The sequence below is a fragment of the Larimichthys crocea genome, chromosome X (genome assembly GCF_000972845.2).
Source record: "Larimichthys crocea isolate SSNF chromosome X, L_crocea_2.0, whole genome shotgun sequence".
Classification (NCBI taxonomy): domain Eukaryota; kingdom Metazoa; phylum Chordata; class Actinopteri; family Sciaenidae; genus Larimichthys; species Larimichthys crocea.
In genome coordinates this window covers 39,571,795-39,595,404 of record NC_040020.1, presented here as the reverse complement: position 1 = coordinate 39,595,404, position 23,610 = coordinate 39,571,795, and the positions used below count along the sequence as shown (strand labels likewise).

Here is a 23,610-nt window from a genome sequence, read left to right as displayed (position 1 = left end):
TCATATTTATTGCAGGGAAGTTGTTTACATTATAATGAAGTGTACAGATGTTTGCTAGTGAGTTAGTCTAGTCTATTGTAAATGTGACGAGGAGATGGAAATGTAATTTATCCATATTTTACAATAACTTGTACATAATGGGCACATATCTAGGAATTTCTAATGATTGGATGAAAGCAATAGGTTTTTTTTTTACTATGTATGATTGTTAGTAAGCCAATACACCTTTTTCGCAGCAGCCAAATCGACATTAAATAGTAGGATCGACACAGGTGTTTCCAGTGATACTAATTACTGTAGGTTCAGTTCCATTTAGTGCAGCAGAGACTTTCCATTGAGCCAACATGCACCACAGCAGCACCCTGACCCTGTTTGACCTGGATGGAACTGAGTGTTAATTAGTATCATTGGAAGCAACTGTGTTCACCTACTATTTAATGTCAAAATAGCCAATGTTTAGTATTATAGTTAGAATATTTAATATCTAAAGGCTGGTAATGAAATGAAACCCGTAGTGATAGAACTGAGAACAACAAATGTCTTTAATTGTATGAGAGCCCATGAAAGTCTGAAAAGCTTTACCTCTGACAATAATTGACATTTTATTCATTCATCATTCATAAAATGCAGAGCTGCCATCAGTTTGGACAACCCGAGGGTTTGTTATTTTCAACATGCACATACAGTATACCATCCGTTGTTAACAGCACCTTTATGCACAAATAATCACGTTTTACAATCCAGACAAAGCTAGTCCAGTGGTAACTAACTAGCCATTTATGTTTTTGTTATGGTGTATGGACAAACTACATCAGTCACTTCATCCTTTTTTATTATCAATACATCTAAACCGTGTTCAGAAACGTCTCTTATTCTAACATAAAGGGCAGGAAGTAGGCTTTTGCACCTGGGAATTTAATGTACAGATTTCAGCCCAAGGAACATGGCTTATATTATAAATTATGACAGGAAGGCATTTAAGATCCTGAGAAAAGACTTATAGAAACAAATGTAAACATTGGAATTTCATTTTAGACAAATAAAACAAAGTCAGGGGTCAGCAGCAGATCACCTCAGACCTGAGACCCGTGTATTCAAATATTCAAATTTATTAAAAATGAGACATCTGAGAGGTAAAATGAGGTGGAATACCCCACCAGAAATTCAGATAAAGGTACAGTAAGTGCACAGGTTTTTCTTCCAGTTCTTCTTTTCCATCATGGCAAGGCTTCTCCTCAGCGGGTCGATCATTCAGTGACAAGACAGGGAGATCTGAAGGTAATAAGACACATTTAAAGTCAAATCCACCACATAATCAGTTCAGTTCAATAAAGTTATACTGAAAGACTAAATGTTCTTCTTACCTTAGAGGAATCATTCTTCAGCTTTATTAGTTTCTGTGTTTGTCTTGCGTGAGCACGTCTTCTTACTGTCCAACACGTCAGTCTTCACCTGACCCAGAGTTTGCAGTAGGCACATGGTGTCAAACCCCTCATCACCAGCCTCTTGTAACAACTCAAGCACCTGTAAATAAGACAATGTTAATTCTCAAACACAGGTGACATATCTTAACCACCGCACTGGACCTTCCGTATCTGTGCTGGGACCCACCTGCAGACACTTAAATGATTTGAGTTCGCTCAGATTCTCCTGCAGGAACAACAGATAGATACTGAGGTCGTTGTAAAAGGGTGTAACCACACCCAGAGCACCGAAGCCCGGCAGCATCTCATAAGGCCGGAGGAAGCTGGAGCTCTGGCGAGCTGGTCCGAGAGAGGCGTACACCACCAGCGGAGCAAGAAGCACATACACCCCCAAGTTGATGTAGCTGAGCAGCCCGAAGACACTCACTGCCACGAGCTTACATTGTACAGCAGTCGGCACCGTGCTGTCGTTCTTCAGAACACCTGTGCGCAGATTACAGGGAAACTCATCGGTGAGAGACGCCAGTCGGATGTAGTAGCCAAGGTAGAGGCAGGCCAGCAGCAGGATCAGCAGAGTCAGGCCCCGACATGCAAGGTACTTGAACACTAGGCTGCGAGAGAAGCGCTTGGTCTTCAAATACTGCTCCACTAAAGGGTATTTGAAGCAACCCTCAGTCACGTCCAAAGCACTGTAGCAGAAAAAGGCACATGAGCACCATTAGCATGGGGTGAGAAGAACTCTGAAATAGTATTTACCTGAAAAACAAGAAATACAGTGACATTCCCCTCAGCTTATTCAATGCTGTTTTATTTCTTGGATGTTTTAGCAAATTAAAGCCACAATGTGTGGATTAATAAAGGCCTTTGTGTTGTTATCATCCCATTCATCAGGAGTGAGGCACTGGCATGCATTGCATTCTGTCATCATATGTTTTTTTTAACACTGCCACTAAGGGGCACCAAAGACAGAACATTTCCAGTTCTGTGTATAGTTTTATATAAGCAGTAGCTTAAATGTGTAGTCACTTATAGACACAAACAAACAAACACAAAGAATGATTACCCAACTCACTCACGTACTGTACACTACATGTCCAGCACCAAATGGCAAGGTTTGAAACTAGCTGGTCAACATAGTGGAGTATTCAGCAGCCAAAGAATCAAATATTTCTCTTACTCTAGTTGAATCTTTATGCTGCGTAGATAGGCAACTGTTTGCTGACATTTTAGATATAACAACTTTATGAGGCGCTTATATGTCAGGGCTGATTACAGCTTGTTGTGCTACGCCAAAGTGACAAAAAAAAAGTACACGCAAGCTCAACCTGATAACGTGGCAATTTTATCTCAGACATTATCGGTCAAATGACAGCCCATACTACGTTTTTATATATGTGGTCTGCTATGTTGTTCCCTTCCTGATGTGTCACATCTCCCACTAAAACTGTGTAACAGTAAATTGGTGGGTAGATCTGGTGGCAGGTAACAACATAGTGTTTACCTCTGGGTGTCCTCGGCTGCATCTTTGGATGCTATATTCTTAGCCAGTCTGATGGCACGATTATAAAAGCGGTCCAGCTCTTCCATGATGAAATTGAGGTCAGAGGAAAGTTGGGGCGCTGCAGTGAAACGCCAGAACAGTGCCGGGATGTACAAGAGGATGGCCAGTGAGAGCAGGATGTATGGGAAGAACTGAGGGACGAAAGGGAGGGACAAAATAGAGAAAACAGAACAGAAGAAGCCGAATTAGAAGAAAAAGACAAACATCCAAGATGGATTTCTGGACATCATTAGCATGCCTTTAACTATAGAAACCATTTAGCTTCTTTAATCTGAGAAATGTGTAGTCAGTTTGTAGTCAGTTGATCAACGCACATCTATATCTGATAGTAATTTACCACAAATCTGGATGCCCTAATTAGTATATTTATGAACAAACGTTTGGGCGTGTACCTTGTGCAGCCATAGCGGTGAACTGTCGGCTTGTTTTTGGAGTGCTGCCCAACAAAATGAGTCCACATACGCCGCCTGTCTCCAGGAGAAGTTAGTGGGAGCAAAGCAGCTGATCTGTGTGCCTGTATGAGGAAAGTGAGGAATTAGTCAGAGCTGACAGGCATTGTGATGATTCAGCAAAAAGAAACAAACACTACAACAACAGCCGGCCCTCCCTCCAACTGCAGGCATGACCTAATTTGTTGGTGGGCTGTTTTCAGCAAAGTCTGTGCCGATAATTATGCAATCCTCTATTATTGTGGGTGTACAATGGAGAGTTCAATCAGGCAAATACAATACTCAAATGACCCAGATAATCAACAGACAGTATTATTTTGGCAGCACAGGAGCTCTCATATTAATATGACAGAATGATGCTTTAAACAAACTGAGCATATTCTCATTGTATTATTCCCGTTTTCTGTCCAGTTATATCAGCTATAGTAGTAGTACCTGTTGTATAAAGTAAGTCAACTTGTGTTTGTGGTCGGAGCGTGAAGCAACAAGCTTTCACATAATGACAGAAAAGCTAATTCTGTCAGCGGCTGCCTAACTTTTACAAGTTCTGCACAAGAGATAATGTTAAACACAGAATGAATGCTAATTTTCTATAGCTATAATCTCATCAGATACTACATATATTTTCAGTAACTTTTATGTTTTTATTTTGAGTCTCTTGAGACTGTGGTGGAGAGGAGGACACTGAATAAACTCTTCTCCATCATGGATAATGAACAGCACCCTCTCCACCACACAGTGGACAGACAGCGGAGCAGCTTCTCCCACAGGATGCTACAGCTCCGCTGTCGAAGGGACAGATACAGGAAATCTTTAATGATTTAATTTATTAATAACAGCTAATAATTTACAGTCACTGCACATTTCTCCTTTCTTACTTTGCACCAAATCAACACTGCCAATTTGCTGTATATACTCTTGTACAATATATTTTATTTACTATTACTATTTTGATATTTTATTATGTATAGTTTGTTCTTTATATTTTTATTCTTATGTTGTCTATTGTCAATGTGTGTAATGCTGCTGCTGCACAGTAATTTCCTAGCTTGGGATAAATAAAGTATATCTATCTATCTATCTATCTATCTATCTATCTATCTATCTAAAGTAAGATCAGTGGTAGAAAGGAACAAAGTACATTTACCTGTGAAATGTACTTAAGTAGATTTTTATATACTTGTACTTTACAATTATGTCCTTTTCGGGACATTACACTACATTTAAGAGAGCAATATTTCTTTACTATTATGATGTGTGTTATGATGTGTGTTATTAAGTTACCTTGCAGTATATAAAGTACTCTCGTTTAAATTATCTCCACCTTTACCTGACATTAATAATGTCACACATTAATGCATCACTCATTATAATCCAGTGATGTGATATTAAAAATATCATTCTGCGTAATAAGCACTCTAACCTATTGTTGGTACTTTAAAGTATATTTTGAGGCTAAAATACTTCTATTTTGTATGATGTAACAGGAAACACTTTGTACACTGTGGTATTGGTCAGTAAAAGGGTTGAGTACTTCCATAATAGTCATAAAATATTCATGAAAATCAAATGATGACATTAATGACGTCATATTAATCATTAATGTTAATATTCACACGTGTTTTTCCTACTGTGACATACCAAATATCTTTAAAAAATACTGTGAATTTTGCACATTCCTGCCAACTGTACAGCTCTTCATATTGTAATATTTGTTTGATATGTTGTTGTGTACTTTCTTTCGTCCTTAGTTATATTTTTATTTAGGCTATATATTGTTTGTTGTTATGTACCAATATACAAAGGCAAATCCCTTGTATGTGAAAGTCTACTTGGCAACATGTACAGAAGTCCATACTGCACCTACTCTTTGTGATTGTTATGGATTTAATCAAGAAAACCAATGCTGGATAGTGGCCATCATATGCATTAGTGATAACCACAGCTGTGCACAGTAACAAAAGTTATTGTTAGGCTTGCAGCTCACTGGATCCACCCTGTCTAAGTATGAGGCGCCTCTAGCAGGACTATCAGTATTCACAAATAACATTAACAACAACAGACTGTGGCTGTAAGAGGATTATGGGGAAACTGCTCATGGGGCTGTAGATATTTGATTACATTAAATGTAGAGGTGTCTGTCAGTATGTGAAGCTGTCCATGCACATGTGCAGGATCATCATCATCACAGCAGCAGCAGCCTGACTCAGTCTGGGCGTGAGATAAACAGAAGGGTGGAGACATAAACCACACCTTCTCCAGTTTTCACACCTCCCTCTGTATCTCCACCACATGCATAAACACCACATTGCTTCCACCACCGCGTTTGGAGTGAGACAAATATGCTCCAGCAGTGAGTGTAATAGAGGGATAAGACGACAAAGAAGCTCCACTGGACTTGAGTTAATACTCACGCCACATGATGAAATTATAAACCTCACATGTCACAAATTCAAACACTCACCCACGGACACCTCCTGAGCAAAAGCGAGTGAGATGAGAAACAAAGGCAGTCCCACCGCTAGAAACGTGACTATCTTGTCCAGGGCCAGCTCCAGACGCACCCCTTTGTACTTCCCCTCCGTGGGGTCCTTCAACAAAAAGTCGGAAAAAACGTACTCGGTGGCTACGGTGGCTATCGCCATGACGGACGGGAACAAAAAGCCGGTGTCTGTCTAATTGATGGAAGAGCCGTATACTCTTTTCAATTAGCCGAAAGCGAACTACGTCTGAGGTTTAATTTAATTACAGAATAACTCCCTCCCGCCGTGTGGAAAGGTGAACAATGTATAAAGCACGGAGCAGTTATCGTTTGTCCATCTCCATTCAGCCGCGGCACTGATGGTTGAACCTGCTGTCCCGTTACAGTACCCCAGGCATGATCACAGCAACAGGGGGGGAGCTGGCCGCCTGCCAGCCGCTAGAGGGCGCTGTGGTGCCGGTAAGTGCACCTGCTAGGCAGCATTAGCCTGATGGATCCCGGACAGTGCTGGACGGTGCCACTTTAACTATAGTCAGTATATGATTGCATTTAATTTTCAGTGACTTAAATTAGTAATTCAATTAGATATAGAGTGTGATGGGATTTTCTATCCTTAGGTTACACGGGGTCACGTGTGGGCCTTGGCAGTATTAGTTGTTTGGCTTTGGTTGAGAACAGTAGGTGCCAGTCTATCTCAACACCCCAGGGTCGAAGAGGCCTTATGTTGCCTTCATAGATAGCTGGCCGTTGACGTTTCTTTAACATAAATAGACAACAGTGTCTCCAGACTACAATGTGCTGTGACAGTAACACTAACATGGGTAAAGACATTCTCTTTGGCTAATTCTGGGCGTATAGTATTTGTGGTGTTATCTTTGGGTTTAAAGTCTATCCACCAGCACAAGTGCGGCAGAATGTGAGATCGACTCAGGCACTTCTGACGAACTTTGAGAGTGTCTCTAATTCTCCTTGGCCAAGCATCAATAAATATTACAGCATAAGACATCAGAGGCTCCTGAACACTTTTTTTCCATCCTGACTTCACCACTGACCTTTGACTTCAGCAATTTCTCCACAACATAGAGTTTTTGTGTTTTAATATAGTAACTGTATTCAGTGGTGGAAGAAGTAAGTACATTTTACACAATGAGTACTTTTTTTTACTTCAAAGTACTCATGCAGTATGCAGGATGGCTTCCTTCAGTGTTACTATCATATTACTGGATTATTATTAAAGGTCCAGTGTGTAGAATTTAGTGGCATCTAGTGGTGAAGTTTCAGATTGTAACTGAGTGAATACCTCTCACCGCTCCCTATAGATTTAAGCATGAAAGAGAAACTACAGTGGCCGTGAAACTTGTCCAAAGGTCCAATGTAGAGCAAGTCTTTGGTTTGTCCCTTCTGGGCTGCCATAGAAACATAGCAGTTCAAGATGGCGGGCTGAATGTAAGAGGACCTTCTCCCTCTACAGATATTAAAGGGTCACTCTGAGGTAACATAAACAATTGTTATTTTAGGGTGGTCATACACTAATGAAAACAGAGTCATGAATATTATATTTCATTTCTGTCAATACATCCCATTAAAGTTACACACTGGACCTTTAGTGGGGTAATTCAGCATTTTAATGTTACAACTGTAACTGCTTTACGTGCTGTTTGGATAGAAAATATTCTATTTTAGAAGATCTTAGAAAATCTTAATCTGCTAAATATAGCTGCCAGATAAAGGTAGTGGAGTAAAAGTCTAATATTTGTATCTGAAATGCAAGTAGTAGCTGGAAATCATATTTAACTACAGTAGTTGAGTACCCTCCACTTCTTAGGAATACTACTATACTATACTATACTACACTATACTATACTATAATATAATATAATATACAGTACAAGACTTTACTTACACAGGAAATAGGATAGTTGTATTATAATTATTCAACCCCAAGACTTTTTGGGGGTTGAATAATAGAGAGGCTCTTTTATTATAGGGACAGTTTTTTAAATTAATTATTACATCTTATACATATTTTAAATTAAATTATTACATCCATGACTTTATTCAACAAATAATGTTTACCCCAAATAACTCAGAAAATGATGACATGCAATAGAAGAAATCATATCACTTTGACTGAAAATATAAAAAATAAGTCTCTCCATTTTTGTCCATTGATCATTTATAAGGACATACATCTGTAAGATAAATAAATATTATCATATGCATATAGATAAAATGCACGATTTTTCCTGTTAAGTTGTCCGATATACAATGATAATGTACTAAATGCCGCTCACTTGATAAACAACAATAACATTTGCGACAGCTGTGCGTGCTTTCTGGCAAATGTAGGTTACAAAAAGGTGCGGGTTTCTAGGGAGACAGACGGGGGGAGAGCGGTCCTTTGAGGAAGATGTGAGCGGCCTTGCAGGTATCTAAACAACAAACTACTCTGTACATTTCCCGCCGTTACCGAAACAATATTGCTTTTATCGTAAAGACAGCGGTGGCATGTCGGTGGGGGGTCGCTATGTGTCAGTTAAACGAGCTGACTAACGGTGTCTGTTGTTAGCTTAGCTCCAGACAAACGTTAAATTAGCTCATGTTAGGCGGCAGCCTGGCTAATCAACTCGGCTAACCCCGACACAAACAACAAATGATAAATAATACACTCAGACTGACGGCTTTAACGGGCGCTAGCTGGCGGCTAACGTAACGTCGGTAGTTTTACACGACTCGTTTCGGTCTGTCGTGTTAGTTAGCTCCGGATAAGCGATTCAAACTTTACGCCCGTGTGATGTACACAGACACAGACATGCCCCCTTTTGGGTTTTTTTTTTAAGCTGGTGTTACGAAGCTGTGCTCTCACAAATGAGTGAGTGAGTAAGGAGCCACAAACACAAAGGTCTGCATGTGAACGGAAATAACCCCTAACTCGCCGGGTCATTGAGAGGTGATGTAAGAGAAACTAACCGGTGGAAACTTTTAACTTTCGGTTTCTCTGTGTAGGAAAGCATGAGAGAGAAACGAGACGAGAGTATGGTGAAAGTCCTCTCCGGGTTGTATGATGGAAGGACTGGAAAATGAGCGATCCATATGCAGCTCTAGTCCCTACCCATGGCTCAATCACCCCAAACCGGAGGCCTCAACCCTGCTATGGAAACTCAAAGACTGCTTCTCCACCTATGAGACGACCTCCCTTCATCACAGAGATAAAGAAGTAAGTGTTTATCCGAGTACGGGCCAAATATCTGTACACGTCGGTGCAGGTATCTCACGAGGCGGCAGTCCTGGAGATGCTGCGGTGAACTTTAAATTCAGCTTTTGATGAGATTTAATAGTATCTCCTTTTTGGATTTAGCTACAACAAAACGATGTGAAGTTTGTTTAATCCTGGTTGTCTCTTGCTTTCATTGTGCCCATAAACTCATCAAACACCCATTTATGTTCTTTACATGCAATGTTTGTATGACTTTTGCATACATATTTATCAATATTTCCATAATAAGAAACAATAATCTAACAATACTGCCTTTTTAATGTTCCAGAACAATTACATGGACAACAGAAAGGCCGTGCTGGAACTGAAAGATGTCCCTCCTCCTCCTCCGCACCATACTTCCTCTTCCCAATCATCCCAGCCCTTCTCTTCTCTGGCCCCTCTCCCAATGCCCCCTCCTTGCTTGCCTCCTCCTCAGCTTACACAAGACTCCCACCAACCACCACCACCGCCGCAGCAGCATCAAGAGGGGGCTAGCCCCAAAGTAAGCATTTGCACTCAGTGTGACTATTGCAGAACAGATGGCTATGGGTTATTGGGTGGCGGAGGTGTTGTCGGTAGCAGCAGCAGCGTTGCTGGTGTTGTGTCCGTCTATATGGCCCCAAGCTCTGTGGGTGCCCCCATCAGCAGCAGCAGGTCTGACTCATGCTCTGTAGCTTCATCTGTTCATCAGTATAAACATAACCTGAGCTGCGGAAGTGGAGGTGAAGTCCTCGATCCTCTGCTTAGTCTTGGTTACAAACCTCAGCTCCTATCCTCTGTCGCTACCTCACAGCCTATTTCATCACATCCCTACCTCTCCTGCTGCTCAGGGCTTCTGCACACCTACCCATCTGCACCTCTGTCGTGTAGCCAACCCAGCCTGTTTACCTCCTCAGCGCCTCTGGCTTCCTCTCTCCCCTGTGTTTCCACTCTACCCACTCCCTTGCATGGCTCTTGCCTGGCCTCTTCTGGCTACTACACCTGTGGTGTGGACTGCTGCCCATCAGCCAGAAGATCCCAGAGAAGCACACTCGGTGATCACCCAACCACCACCACCATCACTACTACAACCACCTCCGCACACTTCTGCTCTAATCCTATGCACCTAAATGTAGAACGCACGGTTTGTGTGAAGGGGGCACACTACTGCCAGGACTGCCTGCTGAAGGTTGGTGGAGCTTTTGTTTGTATTTGTGAATGAAGATCACTGTGGGTGACTTCTGTATGCATGAATGACCCAGTCTGGTTTTGTATTTGTCTTTATAAACTGCATTTGGTATCGTATTGCTTGCTGATATTTTCTTTCTGTTTTCCCAAATTCACTGATTTGTGATTATTTGCAGCCCATGAATGGACTGCCGTCAGAGTCCGACAAGGTGTGGCCAAATATTCCTGTTCCCCACACGGCTCCTATTCCTATCCCAATCTGTAATGGCTGTGGCACCTCCTCTGATAGCATGATGCTCATGCCATCGACCAGCCTTGGCAAGACTGGCCAGAAGTATGGTTAGTGGACCCTGCAGTACAGCTGAACTCCTGCACATATGTTGTTCATTGGAACTGAAATGGCAAGCTATTTGGGCTTTTAAGTGTAGTGTAGTGTACAAAACTTCCATCAAATTTATCTGCAACATCAGTGAGATAAGTATTAATTAATAGGACTTTAAGATGGTTTCAAACCGTCAAGCGTTTGTTGATTGAAATCATTGTTTGCTATCTGTCTGCTAGGTTCTCCAGAGAGTAGTGGTCCTGAGAACATCCCTCCAGTCGGTGTCTTCTGGGACATCGAGAACTGCAGCGTGCCCAGCGGTCGCTCCGCTGCAGCTGTGGTCCAGCGTATCCGCAGCCGTTTCTTCCAGGGCCACCGCGAGGCAGAGTTCATTTGCGTCTGTGATATCAGCAAGGAGAGTAAAGCCGTCATCCAAGAGCTCAACAACTGCCAGGTACCAACAGCAATGTGTTTTATGCTATTACAGATAGTGAGTGCTGAGTGGTGAATAAAAAAAATGGGCCAGCTGTGTCAAGTTATGTGTGTCTTTATACATGGTGGGTATACGCTTCATAGCTGCGTCTTAATAGCCTACCCGAGCTAAACATAGGCTTTGTCATGATAAAGAAATCCATGGTAAGTTAAGGTCGATTTTATAGTGTACAGTTGGTGTAGTTGGTAGCTCCTTCTAATCTTCCCAATTACCCCAGCCTTTCTCTGTGGTGCCCTCTCCCATTGCCCCCTCCTCATTTCTCATTACACAAGACTCCCACCACCACCAACAGCAACAACAACAAGGAGCTAGCTGCAAAGTTAGCATGTGTGCTCAGTGTGACTATTGCTGAACAGATGGCCATGTGTTATTAAGTGGTGGAGGTGTTGTCGGTAGCAGTACTTGGAGCAGGTGCACTGCACTTCATGCTTGGGGGGAGAAAGGCTGGTCTGTTGTGCTGGCTCTCTGTATACACACTTGGCATGTGAGAATGAACTGTATCCCATCACTTGCTTCAGCACTGGGCTCTGCCCCAGACCTGTCAAAACCAGGATTCACTGTCTTCCCCTCCCCCAACCATGTCCTTCTTCTCTTTTCTGTACATGCAATAGTATTTTTACATGATGCAGTAACGCGTGACCTTGGTATATTTATTTTTTTTCTCTTCATGGGCACTCTGGGGCTCCATACTGTTTGGCTAAGACGAGTACATTCACCATTAATTTGGGCGTATTTACTCTGACTTTAGACTTGGCTTCAGTCGGGCATTCGCATTATGTTCCATTTTATTTTGCACCAAATCAGATACTATATATTGAAGACTTAAAAAGTAAAGCTATGTATGCATATTTTGTTGCTTCATCAGGTTACTGTTGCACATATCAATGCTACAGCCAAGAATGCCGCCGATGACAAGCTTCGCCAAAGCCTCCGACGCTTCGCTGAGACCCACACCGCACCTGCCACTGTCGTACTAGTCTCCTGTGAGTCCAGCTCAGATTCATCAACTACAGCCACGACACATAGAGGATTTATTGATAACGAGAGATATCTTTTCATTGGTAACAGCTGACGTGAACTTTGCAAGCGAGCTGAGTGACCTGCGTCATCGCCATGGTTTCCAGGTAATCCTGGTCCATGGCAACCACACATCTTCAGCCCTACTGCAGCACGCCAACTGCCACGTGGCCTTTCAGGAGATCACGGCTGATCTGCCACCACGCATGCTTGTCAAAGCGCAGGTAGGCTTCACAAATGCTTCATTAGGACCTAAAAGACTTTTTTGATTGACTCTGTATTAAATGAGGTAAGTAGGTGCTGGCAAAATTAACCAAGGACAATTTCATTATAGTGTGGACGTAGTAAGATGGCAGACAGTGAGGCCATTGGAATGACTTTGATCATTTGTTTACACAATTTTCTTTTTAGAGGTGATCACAATTTTCTTTTTTCAAATTGTTGTTCTTAGATGAACAACAATTTGGACTACTGCTTTCATTTTTTTTAAAGTGTAAATTATACAAACCAGACAGGCGCGCTGTCTCTTCCTCCCCTCCCTCAGCCCAGTTTCAACCTCCTCTATGCGCACAACCTCCCTGTCAACTGTGACAAGAGCCTGCGGAACGCTGTGAAGCTCAGGCTCCGCCGCCTGTCAGACAACTGTGGTGGCAAAGTGCTTGGCATGTCCCAGGGCACGGCAGTCCTCCGTTTTGGCAGCCCTGAGGCAGCTGCGCGTGCCCGCAAGCGAATGGAAAATGAGGATGTGTTTGGCCACCGAATCAGCCTCTCCTTCTCCCCGCGGCCCCGAGATGATGCAAGTCCTGAGCCTGAGCTTCAGTCTCGGTCCCATCACTTGCTTCAGCCTCAGACTCTGCCCCAAACCAGTCAAAACCAGGATTCAGTGTTCGCCCCTCCCCCAACCATATCCTCCTTCTCTTTTCTGCCCCTGGAGAAGCCCAGGTCACCCAGGAGGCCACGGCGAACAACACGCCCGTGCCACACCCCAGGCCCAGTGCCTGAAAGGCCCTACAGCCCCAGGAGGGGGTGCAGTGGGCCTCCCGGTGGTGCTCCAGCCAAGCCCCATCAGGTCAGCAGACTCGTCAGTGCCTGCTTCCCCTTAACCTGCATTGCCCCTATCATTGTCTGGGCTGCATTGTAAATCTCAGTAGCTTCTTTCCCGTCCAGTGTCCCTCTAAGTGCTGCTTTGACTAACAGCTTGTAGCTGCTCCCTAAGCTTTGTCTGCCTGTGCTATGTAGCATGTATTAATTGCTGTCCTGCATGTTCATTGGTCGTTCATCATTTATGCATGATATAGCTTTTGTGCTTTTTTTCCTGGCTGTGTGTTGTCCTGTATATCAGTGCTGATATACTGCGTCTGTGTTTTGTGCAAAGTTTGATCCATGCCTCTATTTGTTGTGCTGCTGTATTTCCTGACCTCTGGTGGGTGGAAAGACTGACTTGTCTCCTGTTTCTTGACTATAACTAACCAGACCTGGAAGTCTCGAGAAAATGTTCCATAAACCTACCAACTAAAACTAGGGATGTGTATTTTAAAAATTCTCTGTAGTTGGAAGAGAGACAGATTTGAAATGTACTACCTGACAGGTAACTATCTCAAATCTCTTTCATAACAGCCTCCGCAGCTGTCATAATGGCAGCCTTGTTGGCTGTTTCAGGTTGGCCTTGCACTCAGTGTTCTTGTCATTGCTTTAATCAGAGCAGCTAACATTGTGTATACTACAGTGCGTTCAAGTTCAGCCAGTTCAAAAGTCTTAACTTTCCGAAGAAAGCAGATGCAAAATAGCTTCTAGCAAGTTAATTTAAAATGTGCATCCCTAGTTTAAACCTAATGACCAGTAAATAAAACCTCAGTTCATTCCCTTGCATGGTTCTTTCCATTAGCTTGACATGCACACACACAAACACAGCAACGGTATCCATCCCGTCAGCACCCACAGTAATAACATCTGCTGCCTCTGTCTGATCCAGGAGCTGGGTAGTTTGGAGGGCAAGCCCAGAATGGGCTTCCACCTCCCAGAGAAAGGACGCACCGCTTCCTCTTCACCCCACAGCAATGGTGAGACAGGAGTCCTGGATCAGCTGTCCAAGCCTGGCCTCACTGGAGAATCCATATACAGGAGGAGGTATGTGCAGAATGCCAAAACACCTCTACATACACACAACATACTTAATACAAAATATCCGCTTGTGTGGGCAGTTTATGTCTTGCTGTTTGTTAATAAAGGTCCTACATGTCCCTCTCTTTTTCGTGTCTTCATGTAGAAGAGAAGGCTCCAATCCTCGCAGTGTGAATGAGTCTCCTGTCGAACAAGTGGACAGGAGCTCAGGGGAGTTCCAGATTAGTACACCCTCAGCCTTCAGCAAGTTGAACCTGCACAGGAGTTTCAGTCCCCTCGTTCTGTCCCAGGGCTCCTGGTCATCCAGGTAATATGTCAGGTTTAAATCAATCATGTTTGATTAAAGTTGGCCTTTTTTATTATCATATTACTCGCGCTACATATAAAATCTCTGCTCCCTCACATTACATGTAATGTTAGTTGTTATTTAAAACGACTCTTCCCTTTGTCTAACAAAAGGAGTGCGTCCCCCTGCCTGTCCAGCCGGTCCTCACCTCTTTTGACTGCTCCTCGCAGTCCGTGTCCTGAAGGTCCTCCTCAGCCTTTCTCAGATGGGGCAGAGGTCCAGGTGGCCAACCTGGACTACAGAATGTCCCGCAAGGATCTGCAGCAGACTCTGCATGACACCTTCTCCCGATACGGGCGGGTAAGACCTACTCCAGTTGTACTGATTTAATGTATAAATCAAATATACCTGTATCCATGCTTGTGTCTTGCCTTTCAATACGATTGTTTGCAGACTTTCTGTTTTGAAACGAGATTCACACCCATCTCAAAACATCTCGTTGTGGGTGCGACTTGTTTTGTCTAGGTGAAAGCGGTGGAGCTTAGCCCCCACACTGACTATCAGCTGAAGGCCACAATCCAGATGTTATTCCTGCAGCAGGCCATAAGTGCCGTCAGTGGCCTTCACCGTTATAAGATCGGTGGCAAGCGCATACAGGTGTCTCTGATCACCGGTGGCAACAACAAATCCCTTGCCATGCTCAGGTACAGTTGAACATTTGAGATACAAATACATATTTTCTTCAGCTAGTCTGTTTTTGGATCATGGTGATTAAATTTCAATTCTTTCATTATACAGCACTGAGATCATCAGCATTCTTCAGGATGCACCTGCCAATTGTCTTCCCCTCTTCAAGTTTACTGAGATCTATGAGAAAAAGTGAGTTTGTCTCAACTCGAGGCTTTCAAACATGAGCACCTTTACTCATACTTGGAGTGTTAGTGTTTGTTCTGCTAAACTATATGCTTGTCATGCTCTTCCCTCTTCCCCTCGCAGATATTCCCGTAAGCTCGTGGTTGGGGATCTGTACAGGCTACCGGAAGTGGTGGCAGTGCGTGAACAGGGAGGCTCGAGGCTTGTCTGTCTTCTGCCCAGCAGCCTAATCCGTCAGAGTCCACTGGGTTCCTCCCAATCCCAGGAGGGCTCCTCCTCTACTAGTGGCAGCCCTGTGGTGTTTGAGGAGCTGGAGTACCATGAACCTGTCTGCAGACAACACTACACACAGCAGGACTTCAGGTTGGGGTTAGAATTTAGCATAAAATGCACATGGTATAAATGATTTATTCCACAAACGTGTGTAATACAAGATGCTGAACTTCATGCTTCTCCCCATCCAACTATTCATGGTTTCATTTTTATTTTTAGTGAGGCTGACTTTGACCCCGACTCTTATAAAATCCCCTTTGTCGTGATGTCTCTGAGCACCTTAGCCTCTGAGGTCCACAGTCTGTTGCAGTCACATGAGGGAACTCTGCCACTGCTCAGGTGACAAACAGCTCCTCATTTTATGGATTCAAGTTTTGTTTTTTTCCTTTTATCAAACGGAGCATGTTTTCACACAGTATGAAGTCAATGATGTGGTGTATTTTTCTCTTTAGTTTTCCAGAGTGCTATGCAGCAAAATTCAGCCCTCTGCAGCTGGGCAATGAGACCCTGGAGGGTGGCGTTTCTCTGGAGCACCTCATTACTTGTGTTCCCAGCATCACAATAGTTACAGCTCAGAATGGCTTCAAAGTCATCAAGTGGATCCACAACAAACCACCAGCACCAAACTCCGGTAGGAACTTTTAATATCTTGAAATCTTGTTGCCCTTCACGTAGTGCTAACTCTACAAGTCAGGTAGAACAGTTTCTTTAAAAAATGTATTTTTCTTTTAATACAGAGCCATGGATTCAGCGCTGCAAGAGTCCGGTTGGCAACCCACAGCTCATTCAGTTCAGCCGAGAGATTATTGACCTGCTGAAGAGTCAGCCTTCTTGCATCATGCCAATGAGCAAGTTCATCCCTTCCTACCACCATCACTTTGCCAAGCAGTGCCGTGTCTCAGACTATGGCTACTCCAAACTGCTGGAGCTTCTAGAGGCCGTGCCACATGTCCTGCAGGTATTGACGAGGATCACACACACTTCATCACATATTTGCACTCTTGTTTGTGTTCTACATATTCTGTGATTTTATTTATCTATAGATCTTGGGTATGGGTACCAAGCGTTTACTGACCCTGACCCATCGTGCTCAAGTGAAGCGCTTCACCCAAGACCTGCTCAAACTGCTTAAATTTCAAGCCAGCAAACAAGTGGCCATCAAGGACTTCATGCAGGCATACCATTGGTCAGTCATCATCACTCGGAGCTGTAGATTTTCACGTTGCCTTTTGTCTGTGAAGTCCCTTCATTAACAGTTGGAGAAAAGTGTCAATATAAGTGCCGATCATCAGAGTCGTGGTTGTTTTGTGACATATTCTCATACGTTGTGTATCAGGTGCTTCTCCAGAGACTGGAGGATAATCGACTATGGCATATGTGACCTGATGGACCTGCTGACTGAGATTCCTGATACCACCATCACTATTACACACCAGGACACAGACACAGTCATCTCTGTTCCCAAGAGAGGTCTGTTTTAAAATGTTATATGAAGTGAATGGTAACCATACTCTTCACTTAGTCCAAAGCAAACATCTGTGAAGTTGTTACATATACGCAGCCAGTTGAAATGTGTGTAAACCGTATGAGCACATGTTAAACTTGCACCAATTTGCCTCTTATTTGCCTGCAGAGCGTACCGTGGAGGAAATGGAGCGCACCAAGCAGTTTGGGAAGGAGGTGGTGGATCTTCTTCGTCACCAGCCTCACTGCCGAATGCCCTTCAGCAAGTTTATCCCCACCTACCACCATCACTTTGGTCGTCAGTGCAAGCTCAGCTACTACGGCTTCACCAAGCTCATGGAGCTCTTCGAGGCGATCCCCGACATACTGATGGTGAGTTAAGAAGACAGTTTGTACAGTGTGAATAATTCCTTGTGGTCCTCTGTGCTCCAACACTGAACTATGAGGAATTGATATTGACCCTCAGGACAAAAGGGAAGTAAGACTGAGAAGTATAATTATGGCCCCTCAACATTTTGACCAGGATAATTGAGTGTCTGAGTCTTAAATTTCTATTCTTTATATTCTGTGCTTCTTTTGACTGACTTGCTCTTTCACACTGATCTGCTCATGGCTCATCAGCTCCCATAATATTTGCTCCTCTGTACTTTAATTTTTTCCTCATATGTCCTGTACTGTAATTGAACTTTTCGTTTAACATTTTTTAAAATCCACCTTTATTCAAGCCTAAATGTCTCCTCCCCTGTCTCTGTCTGAACACTAATTTAAAAAAAAAACTTGTACCTTGGTCAGGTGTTAGAGTGTGGTGAGGAGAAAGTGCTGACACTGACAGAAGTGGAGCGTATCAAAGCTCTGGCAGCTCAGCTGGTCAAGCTGCTCCGGGCTCAGAAAAACTCCAGCCTTCCCGTCAGCCAGCTGCTCACCGAGTACAGCAAGACTTTTGGTTATGGTCTGCGTCTGCAGGATTACGACGCCAGCTCCCTGCCGGCTCTGCTGACCAAACTCTGCCATGTTGTCAAGGTAAAAAACAAAAACAAAAAAAAACGCCTCTAAGGATTAGTTTTTGTGCGGGAAGCACACCAACACAACAACCATCTAAATGTAAACTCAAGTATAGTTTGTGACCCCCAATAGCACAGTAGATGATAGTTGAATTTATTTAATTTTAATCAACTCAACTCTGACATCCTGTAAAATGTCCATTTCTAGGTGGTGGATGGCTCTGAGGGTCGGGAAGTACAGCTGATCAACAGGAAGTCTTTGCGCTCGCTAACCTCCCAGCTCCTCAGCCTGCTCATGTCCCAAGAGGAGGACCAAGTCAGCAACGGTCTCAGAGTGGACGTGCTGAGTGAGCAGTACCGGACCGTCCATGGAGCCCTACTCAACCCATGTGAATATGGGTTCCTCTCCCTCAGCGAGTTGCTCAAGAGCCTGCCCTACCTCGTGGAGGTGAGTGGACGAGTTTGTTTATCTTCTCAGTCCAGCTCTAGTTTACCTGAACTCCCCACACAGACGGAGCTGACTGCATTCCATTTTTTTTTCTCCACAGTTGTACCATGAAGAAAGTGATGACAACAATGCTGGCGTCACGGCCGGTGGTCGTGGTGAGGACTGGGTGAGGCTGACCAGGCTTTATCAGTTTGCCCGTAACATCCGCGCCCTGCTTCACACCTACCATTACAACCAGATCTTCCTGACGGAGTTCCAGGGGGCTTACAACAAATTTACAGGCTGCTCCCTCGAACCACGTTCCTATGGATACATCAGTGTCGATGAGCTGCTCAGCGCCATTCCACAGGTGGGAATATATTAGATATTGCAGCACATCTAGAACTTGTGAAATGTGTTATTCAAATCTTCCATAGCTTTAACATTATGACTGCATCCTCTACAGTCCTTGTAGTTTATTTTTGTCTTGATTGTGATGTGTCATCATCAGGTGGTCTGGATCAAAGGGCACGGCCGCAAGAGGATTATCGTTTTGAAGAACGATATGAAAGGTAAAGATGACGATGGACATCTTTCTCATAGTTCACTTGTTGAAGTCAAGCCTATTATCAAAAGCAGTCACATATTCAGACAATCCATAAGATCATTTCAGTCAGGGGTCATTACTTGGAGGTATATGTGGGAGCTGCCGGACAATATTTGCAGTGATTTCATGAGACGGTGCCTTCTCAGTGTGTTGAAGCTGTATAATGTGGATATGTGTGTGTGCACATGTGTGTTTTTGTTTAGCAAGGGCAAGCTCTTCAGCCCCCAACAGCCCTCAGCCAGAAGAGAACATGGAGAGCCCGAGAGACAGCCCAGTTAGCAGCGCTTCTGGAGCCCAGAGTCCAGGTAAGACAGGACACACACTTATTTATATTTATATAATTATATATATTTAATTATTTATATATACACACGCGTATGTAGCTCAGATGCTTTTTTTTTTTAGGTATTAAAAATACAATCAAGTGCTTAATGATTTTTTTTTAAGTACCCGAGAGATGAATAAAAAGCTGTTCCTTTACCCGCCAGATGGCGACACAGCATCAGAGTCAGAGCTGCTGTGTCTGACTTCACCAGTAGACCTGCTGTGTGGTCCTGTACCATCCTGCTTGCCTTCACCTCAGCTCCACCCTGACCCCATTCTCCTCCAGGAGACAGACCTGATCCACTTTGAGAAGACTCCACCACCACCAGGTCAGTCATGGGTTTAAAATGTGAATACATGAAACTCAGCTTGCCATTTCATGATATAGTTCTGGTAGTATTGCAGAATAATTACACAAGCCCGTCTAAGATATATTTGAAAGATTTGCCTGCAGGATGTGCTGATGGTGCATCCAGATGCTCTGCTGTCCTGGTTTTTAACATTACGTGTTTTTTCCATAGAGAGCGTATGATAAGATGGATTACATTTCATATGGGATAGGAAATCGTGCCTCTCACTTCCATGTTTTTTTCCCGTTATGGTGTCACATATGAGCCACACCGACAGTTCCCTTTCAGAAAATTCGAATTTCATCAGCATTTGTCATGTCAGGGGGGCGTTTGAGTTCAGTTTTAAGTAGTGGTTTCTTTCTTTTTCAAAATCTCAAAACCAAGAGTGGAATATTTTAAATAGCACTTAGGACCCTTGTTTGGTGAAGATGTAAATTTTTTAACAAGGCACTTTTCATGTGTTACTGTGCTGAACCTGACCAGTGGGGCTTTTAACCTTAAACAAATCTGAGGTTAATGAAGCTTTTGGGTCAGGCAAAGTGCAAACACACAAGAGCATTACATTCTTAAAAAAAGCAAAGGAGAGCAAAAATACATTTTAATGAGTACGTTATGTTGCTTCATTTGCACCTTTCCTGTCTTTCAAGAGGTGTTTGCTCAGTCTGTACTGTGTGTGTGATTTCAGAGAGTGAACCTGCGGTGGCAGCTGTCGCCGGCAGCACATCTGAGCTGCTCGGCAGCACAGAAAACTCCGCAGCCACCAAGCCTCCGCCGCCCCCTGACATGAAGACCCCGCTGTCAGCGGAGAGTCCCAGCAGAAGAGCCACACGCAGTAGAATCAAGCTAGCTGCTAACTTCTCTTTCACCGCAGGCCTCTGATCCACACACACACACACTAAGCAATACTAGTTCACACATAGTGTAACTCTAAATACAAGAGTTGACCGGCTACACTGAACACACACCGCACAGAAGTGACCCCAGAAGAGCATCGGTATCGTCCCCTCTACATCCCACACAACAGGCTGTTGCATCCTTCTTTCTTCTTTAACTGCTCATCGTTGTTCTTTGTTTGCTCGTCTCACAATCCGATGGCATTCACCAAGCTGTGATTTTTCTTCTTGCAGATTCTCTGCAATTCTTTAATTTGCCAAAAAAAAAACCTACTGTAACCTGTGTTTGATTTCATCCGGAGGGAAGTTAAATTATATTTCCATGAATGTGAATCTTCAGTTTTGAGCCACTTTGTGTCAAAGAACACTCACTAGTGAACGCAGGGTTTAAAGTATGAGTTAGTTGTCACTGTATACACAGTATTGGGTAATTGGGGGAAACACTAGAGATGAGTAGCTAAGTTTTCTATGTAAAATCCAAGAAATGTAGTTGCCCACGTTCTGTTTATAAGATGACAAATAACAGAAGGTTTAGAGATGTTTTGTTCATGTACCATATTGTGAAACCTTCATGCAATCCCCAAAGACAGAGCATTTAATTTAAGACATTCATTTTTGAACTCCTTTCAAATTTTTGGGAGATTTTGCTTTGTAGATAACTGTAGACATGACAACCAAACTGGTCGCCGAGCACCTGCCTGTTTCATGCTTTGTCTTCTTTTGTGTACAGTTTTTTTAAAGACGTAGCTTCTCTTTGAGGTCTATTCTCGACTTTTGTCTCTGTTTGTAAAGTAGCCCAAGGACAGTATTTTCAGTTGCTTTTATAATATGCAGAGTATTTAGTAGTCTGTGGAAGAGTTTGGCCTGAATGTGTGGCATATTTGGTGGCAATTCAATGATGAAGGGCTGAAGAGATAAACATTGCCTGTTCAGGTGGTGGCTTTTATTAAAGGACGCTAACCGCTTTTGAACAGTTCAAACATCGGTGGCAAAGTTCTGATTGAAGCGCTGCTCTCAGGAATTTTTATTCTTGTTGTATTTTTGACTTAAGTTATAGCAAAGATTTTGGCTTTGTCTTTCCAGAGGCCACTAATGAAGGCCTGAAAGGGAAAACGGCTCCTTAAGACTCGGGCAACGCGTGTGCTTGGGCAGCAGGAACTGAGGTATACTTTTGATTGTTGGGCTTTAGCCAGCAGCCAGTGTGTTTGTGTTGTTTTAGGTGTATTTTGTCTGTGTGTGGTTTACACTGGAGTCGGTGGTGTGAAATATGCATGGTGTGCATAAATGAGTTTATGCATGGTGTAAGCCCAGGAGGAGCAGACAGGAACAGACGATGGTAAGACATTCTTTAAGATCGGACCTTTTATTTCCACCATGTTTTAGAGATCTTAAGAGTTGGCATCACCCTGGCAGTTGCCACATAAACGCTCAAGGTTTTTTAAGTTAACCTTGTCGCTCGTAGTCGCTGCATCTGTGGTGATGTCCACGCCACCTGAGTTGAAGAGTTCAAGGGGAGCAGTGGGCACTCCTGAGTTTTTTGGTTTTAAATGACAGGGTGAATGGTTGTAAGTTTTTAGGGAGAAGAGATGTGACGGGAGGCGGTGGGCTGTTTTGTGGACCACCATGGGGGGCTCTGGGCAGCCTCCTGAACAGACTGTGACGTTGCACACAGAGGGACCCTCTGCGGCTCTCTGGAATCTGCCGGGCTTTTACAATGGCTTGTATTTGCCACGGTGCCAAAGGAAATCGCCATCGCACCTCCCCATACCTTGCATCTCAAGTAGAGGAGTTTTTACTTAGCGATGTGTGTTTGTTTCTGTTTTCCTCTGTCTCATGTGTTTACAAAGCCGCTGGCTGCTGAGTTGCCACCAAATGATGTCAGCTGCATGTGAAGTTCAGCACAATCCGGGTGCTGCTGCTGCTGTCGGAAGGTTTGTTGTGTTCAGAGAAAAGGTTCAAAGAAATGGGTAAGAGCCCATTTTATCAGTTTCTGTCCAGTACAGTGTTTACATCTTTAGGCAGTGTTGTGACACAAGTTTTCTTTGTCAGACTTGATTTTTGTCTTGGTGTGAAAAGCCTTCTTAAAAGATGAGAAACCATCTGCCAACGCACCGAAACGGCAATGGAAAAAATGTTTTTAATTCGGGCTGTTAGGGTTCACGTCTCTCCTGCAGTGTGTCTAGAAACCTCTTTTGATTAAAGAATGAGCAGCTCACAAGAAGTTAATGATTTAGAATTAGTAATGATAGAAAGGGGATTAAAATGCTGATTAAAATGTATTACTTTTTGTGAATTTCAGCAAACCCTAGCTCTCCCTAGTACTACAGTGGCAACTAACTCAGATGAATACATTTAACTTCCCTGTTTTAGCTTTCTCTTTGTTTTGGTTACATCAGCGAGAAGCTATAGTACCTGTCAAAATATGCACTTTTGCATAGTTTTGGTTCATGAAATGCATATGTGAAGTTAGTTAGTGGCCAGAGAGTGGTTGAAACATGTTTTCGTGTCTTTACCTCAGTTTAACTATCTGACCTTGTTCAGTTTTCACGTTGCATGACAGCATTTCCTTTTATTCAGCAGTGTCCTTCAATCTCCTGCCTTGTTGTTGTTGTTTTTGTTTACTTAGTCAACAGTTGTCTCACTGATGTGTCCTCTCCACATTCGCCTGACCCCCTCTGTCACATCGCTTCACTGCCTCACTGCACCAGAAGTCGCTGTAACAGTCTAATGTTGTTGAAGGGACCAAAAAGATTTCGGTAAATAAATTTCACAAGCATCACTCCGGGCTCCTCTGTGTATTTTGTTTTTTTGCAGTTG

The 23,610-nt window shown here is 43.4% G+C and overlaps 2 protein-coding genes across 5 annotated transcripts; one reads left to right on the top strand and one right to left on the bottom strand.

Moving 5' to 3' along the window:
* Positions 1 to 406: 406 nt before the first annotated feature.
* Positions 407 to 6,348, bottom strand: LOC104921924 (pannexin-1). Its single transcript, XM_010734604.3, has 6 exons — positions 5,899 to 6,348; positions 3,378 to 3,499; positions 2,926 to 3,116; positions 1,612 to 2,113; positions 1,365 to 1,524; positions 407 to 1,272 (listed from the first exon to the last, which is right to left on the bottom strand). The coding sequence occupies exons 1-5, from the start codon at positions 6,077 to 6,079 to the stop codon at positions 1,375 to 1,377; spliced, it is 1,146 nt and encodes a 381-aa protein (XP_010732906.1). The 5' UTR covers positions 6,080 to 6,348; the 3' UTR covers positions 407 to 1,272; positions 1,365 to 1,374.
* Positions 6,349 to 8,247: 1,899 nt separating this feature from the next.
* marf1 (meiosis regulator and mRNA stability factor 1) lies at positions 8,248 to 23,572 on the top strand. Of its 4 annotated transcripts, none has more exons than XM_027282625.1 (27): positions 8,248 to 8,344; positions 8,923 to 9,133; positions 9,462 to 9,677; positions 10,519 to 10,681; positions 10,904 to 11,118; positions 12,023 to 12,140; positions 12,226 to 12,398; positions 12,719 to 13,243; positions 14,147 to 14,301; positions 14,441 to 14,602; positions 14,755 to 14,941; positions 15,107 to 15,285; positions 15,380 to 15,460; positions 15,578 to 15,817; positions 15,947 to 16,066; positions 16,180 to 16,358; positions 16,465 to 16,685; positions 16,771 to 16,913; positions 17,064 to 17,197; positions 17,361 to 17,563; positions 17,984 to 18,211; positions 18,401 to 18,640; positions 18,741 to 18,989; positions 19,131 to 19,191; positions 19,430 to 19,531; positions 19,715 to 19,879; positions 20,586 to 23,572. In XM_027282625.1, exons 2-27 carry the CDS (start codon positions 8,978 to 8,980, stop codon positions 20,777 to 20,779), a joined length of 4,809 nt encoding a protein of 1,602 aa, XP_027138426.1. In that variant the 5' UTR covers positions 8,248 to 8,344; positions 8,923 to 8,977; the 3' UTR covers positions 20,780 to 23,572. The 4 variants fall into 4 exon arrangements, with proteins under 4 accessions (XP_027138426.1, XP_027138424.1, XP_027138423.1 ...); XM_027282623.1 differs by having other exon boundaries at positions 9,462 to 10,343; positions 13,112 to 13,243; XM_027282622.1 differs by having other exon boundaries at positions 9,462 to 10,343.
* Positions 23,573 to 23,610: the final 38 nt, after the last annotated feature.

Coding starts and splice junctions, on each gene's coding strand:
- LOC104921924 (XM_010734604.3), bottom strand. CDS start 6,079: ATGGCGATAGCCACCGTAGCCACCGAGTACGTTTTTTCCGACTTTTTG. Junction 3,500..5,898: donor TGCTCAGGAGGTGTCCGTGG/GTGAGTGTTTGA, acceptor TTCCTCATACAG/GCACACAGATCAGCTGCTTT. Junction 1,525..1,611: donor AATCATTTAAGTGTCTGCAG/GTGGGTCCCAGC, acceptor TCTTATTTACAG/GTGCTTGAGTTGTTACAAGA.
- marf1 (XM_027282622.1), top strand. CDS start 8,978: ATGATGGAAGGACTGGAAAATGAGCGATCCATATGCAGCTCTAGTCCC. Junction 9,134..9,461: donor TTCATCACAGAGATAAAGAA/GTAAGTGTTTAT, acceptor TTAATGTTCCAG/AACAATTACATGGACAACAG. Junction 16,359..16,464: donor ACCACCAGCACCAAACTCCG/GTAGGAACTTTT, acceptor CTTTTAATACAG/AGCCATGGATTCAGCGCTGC.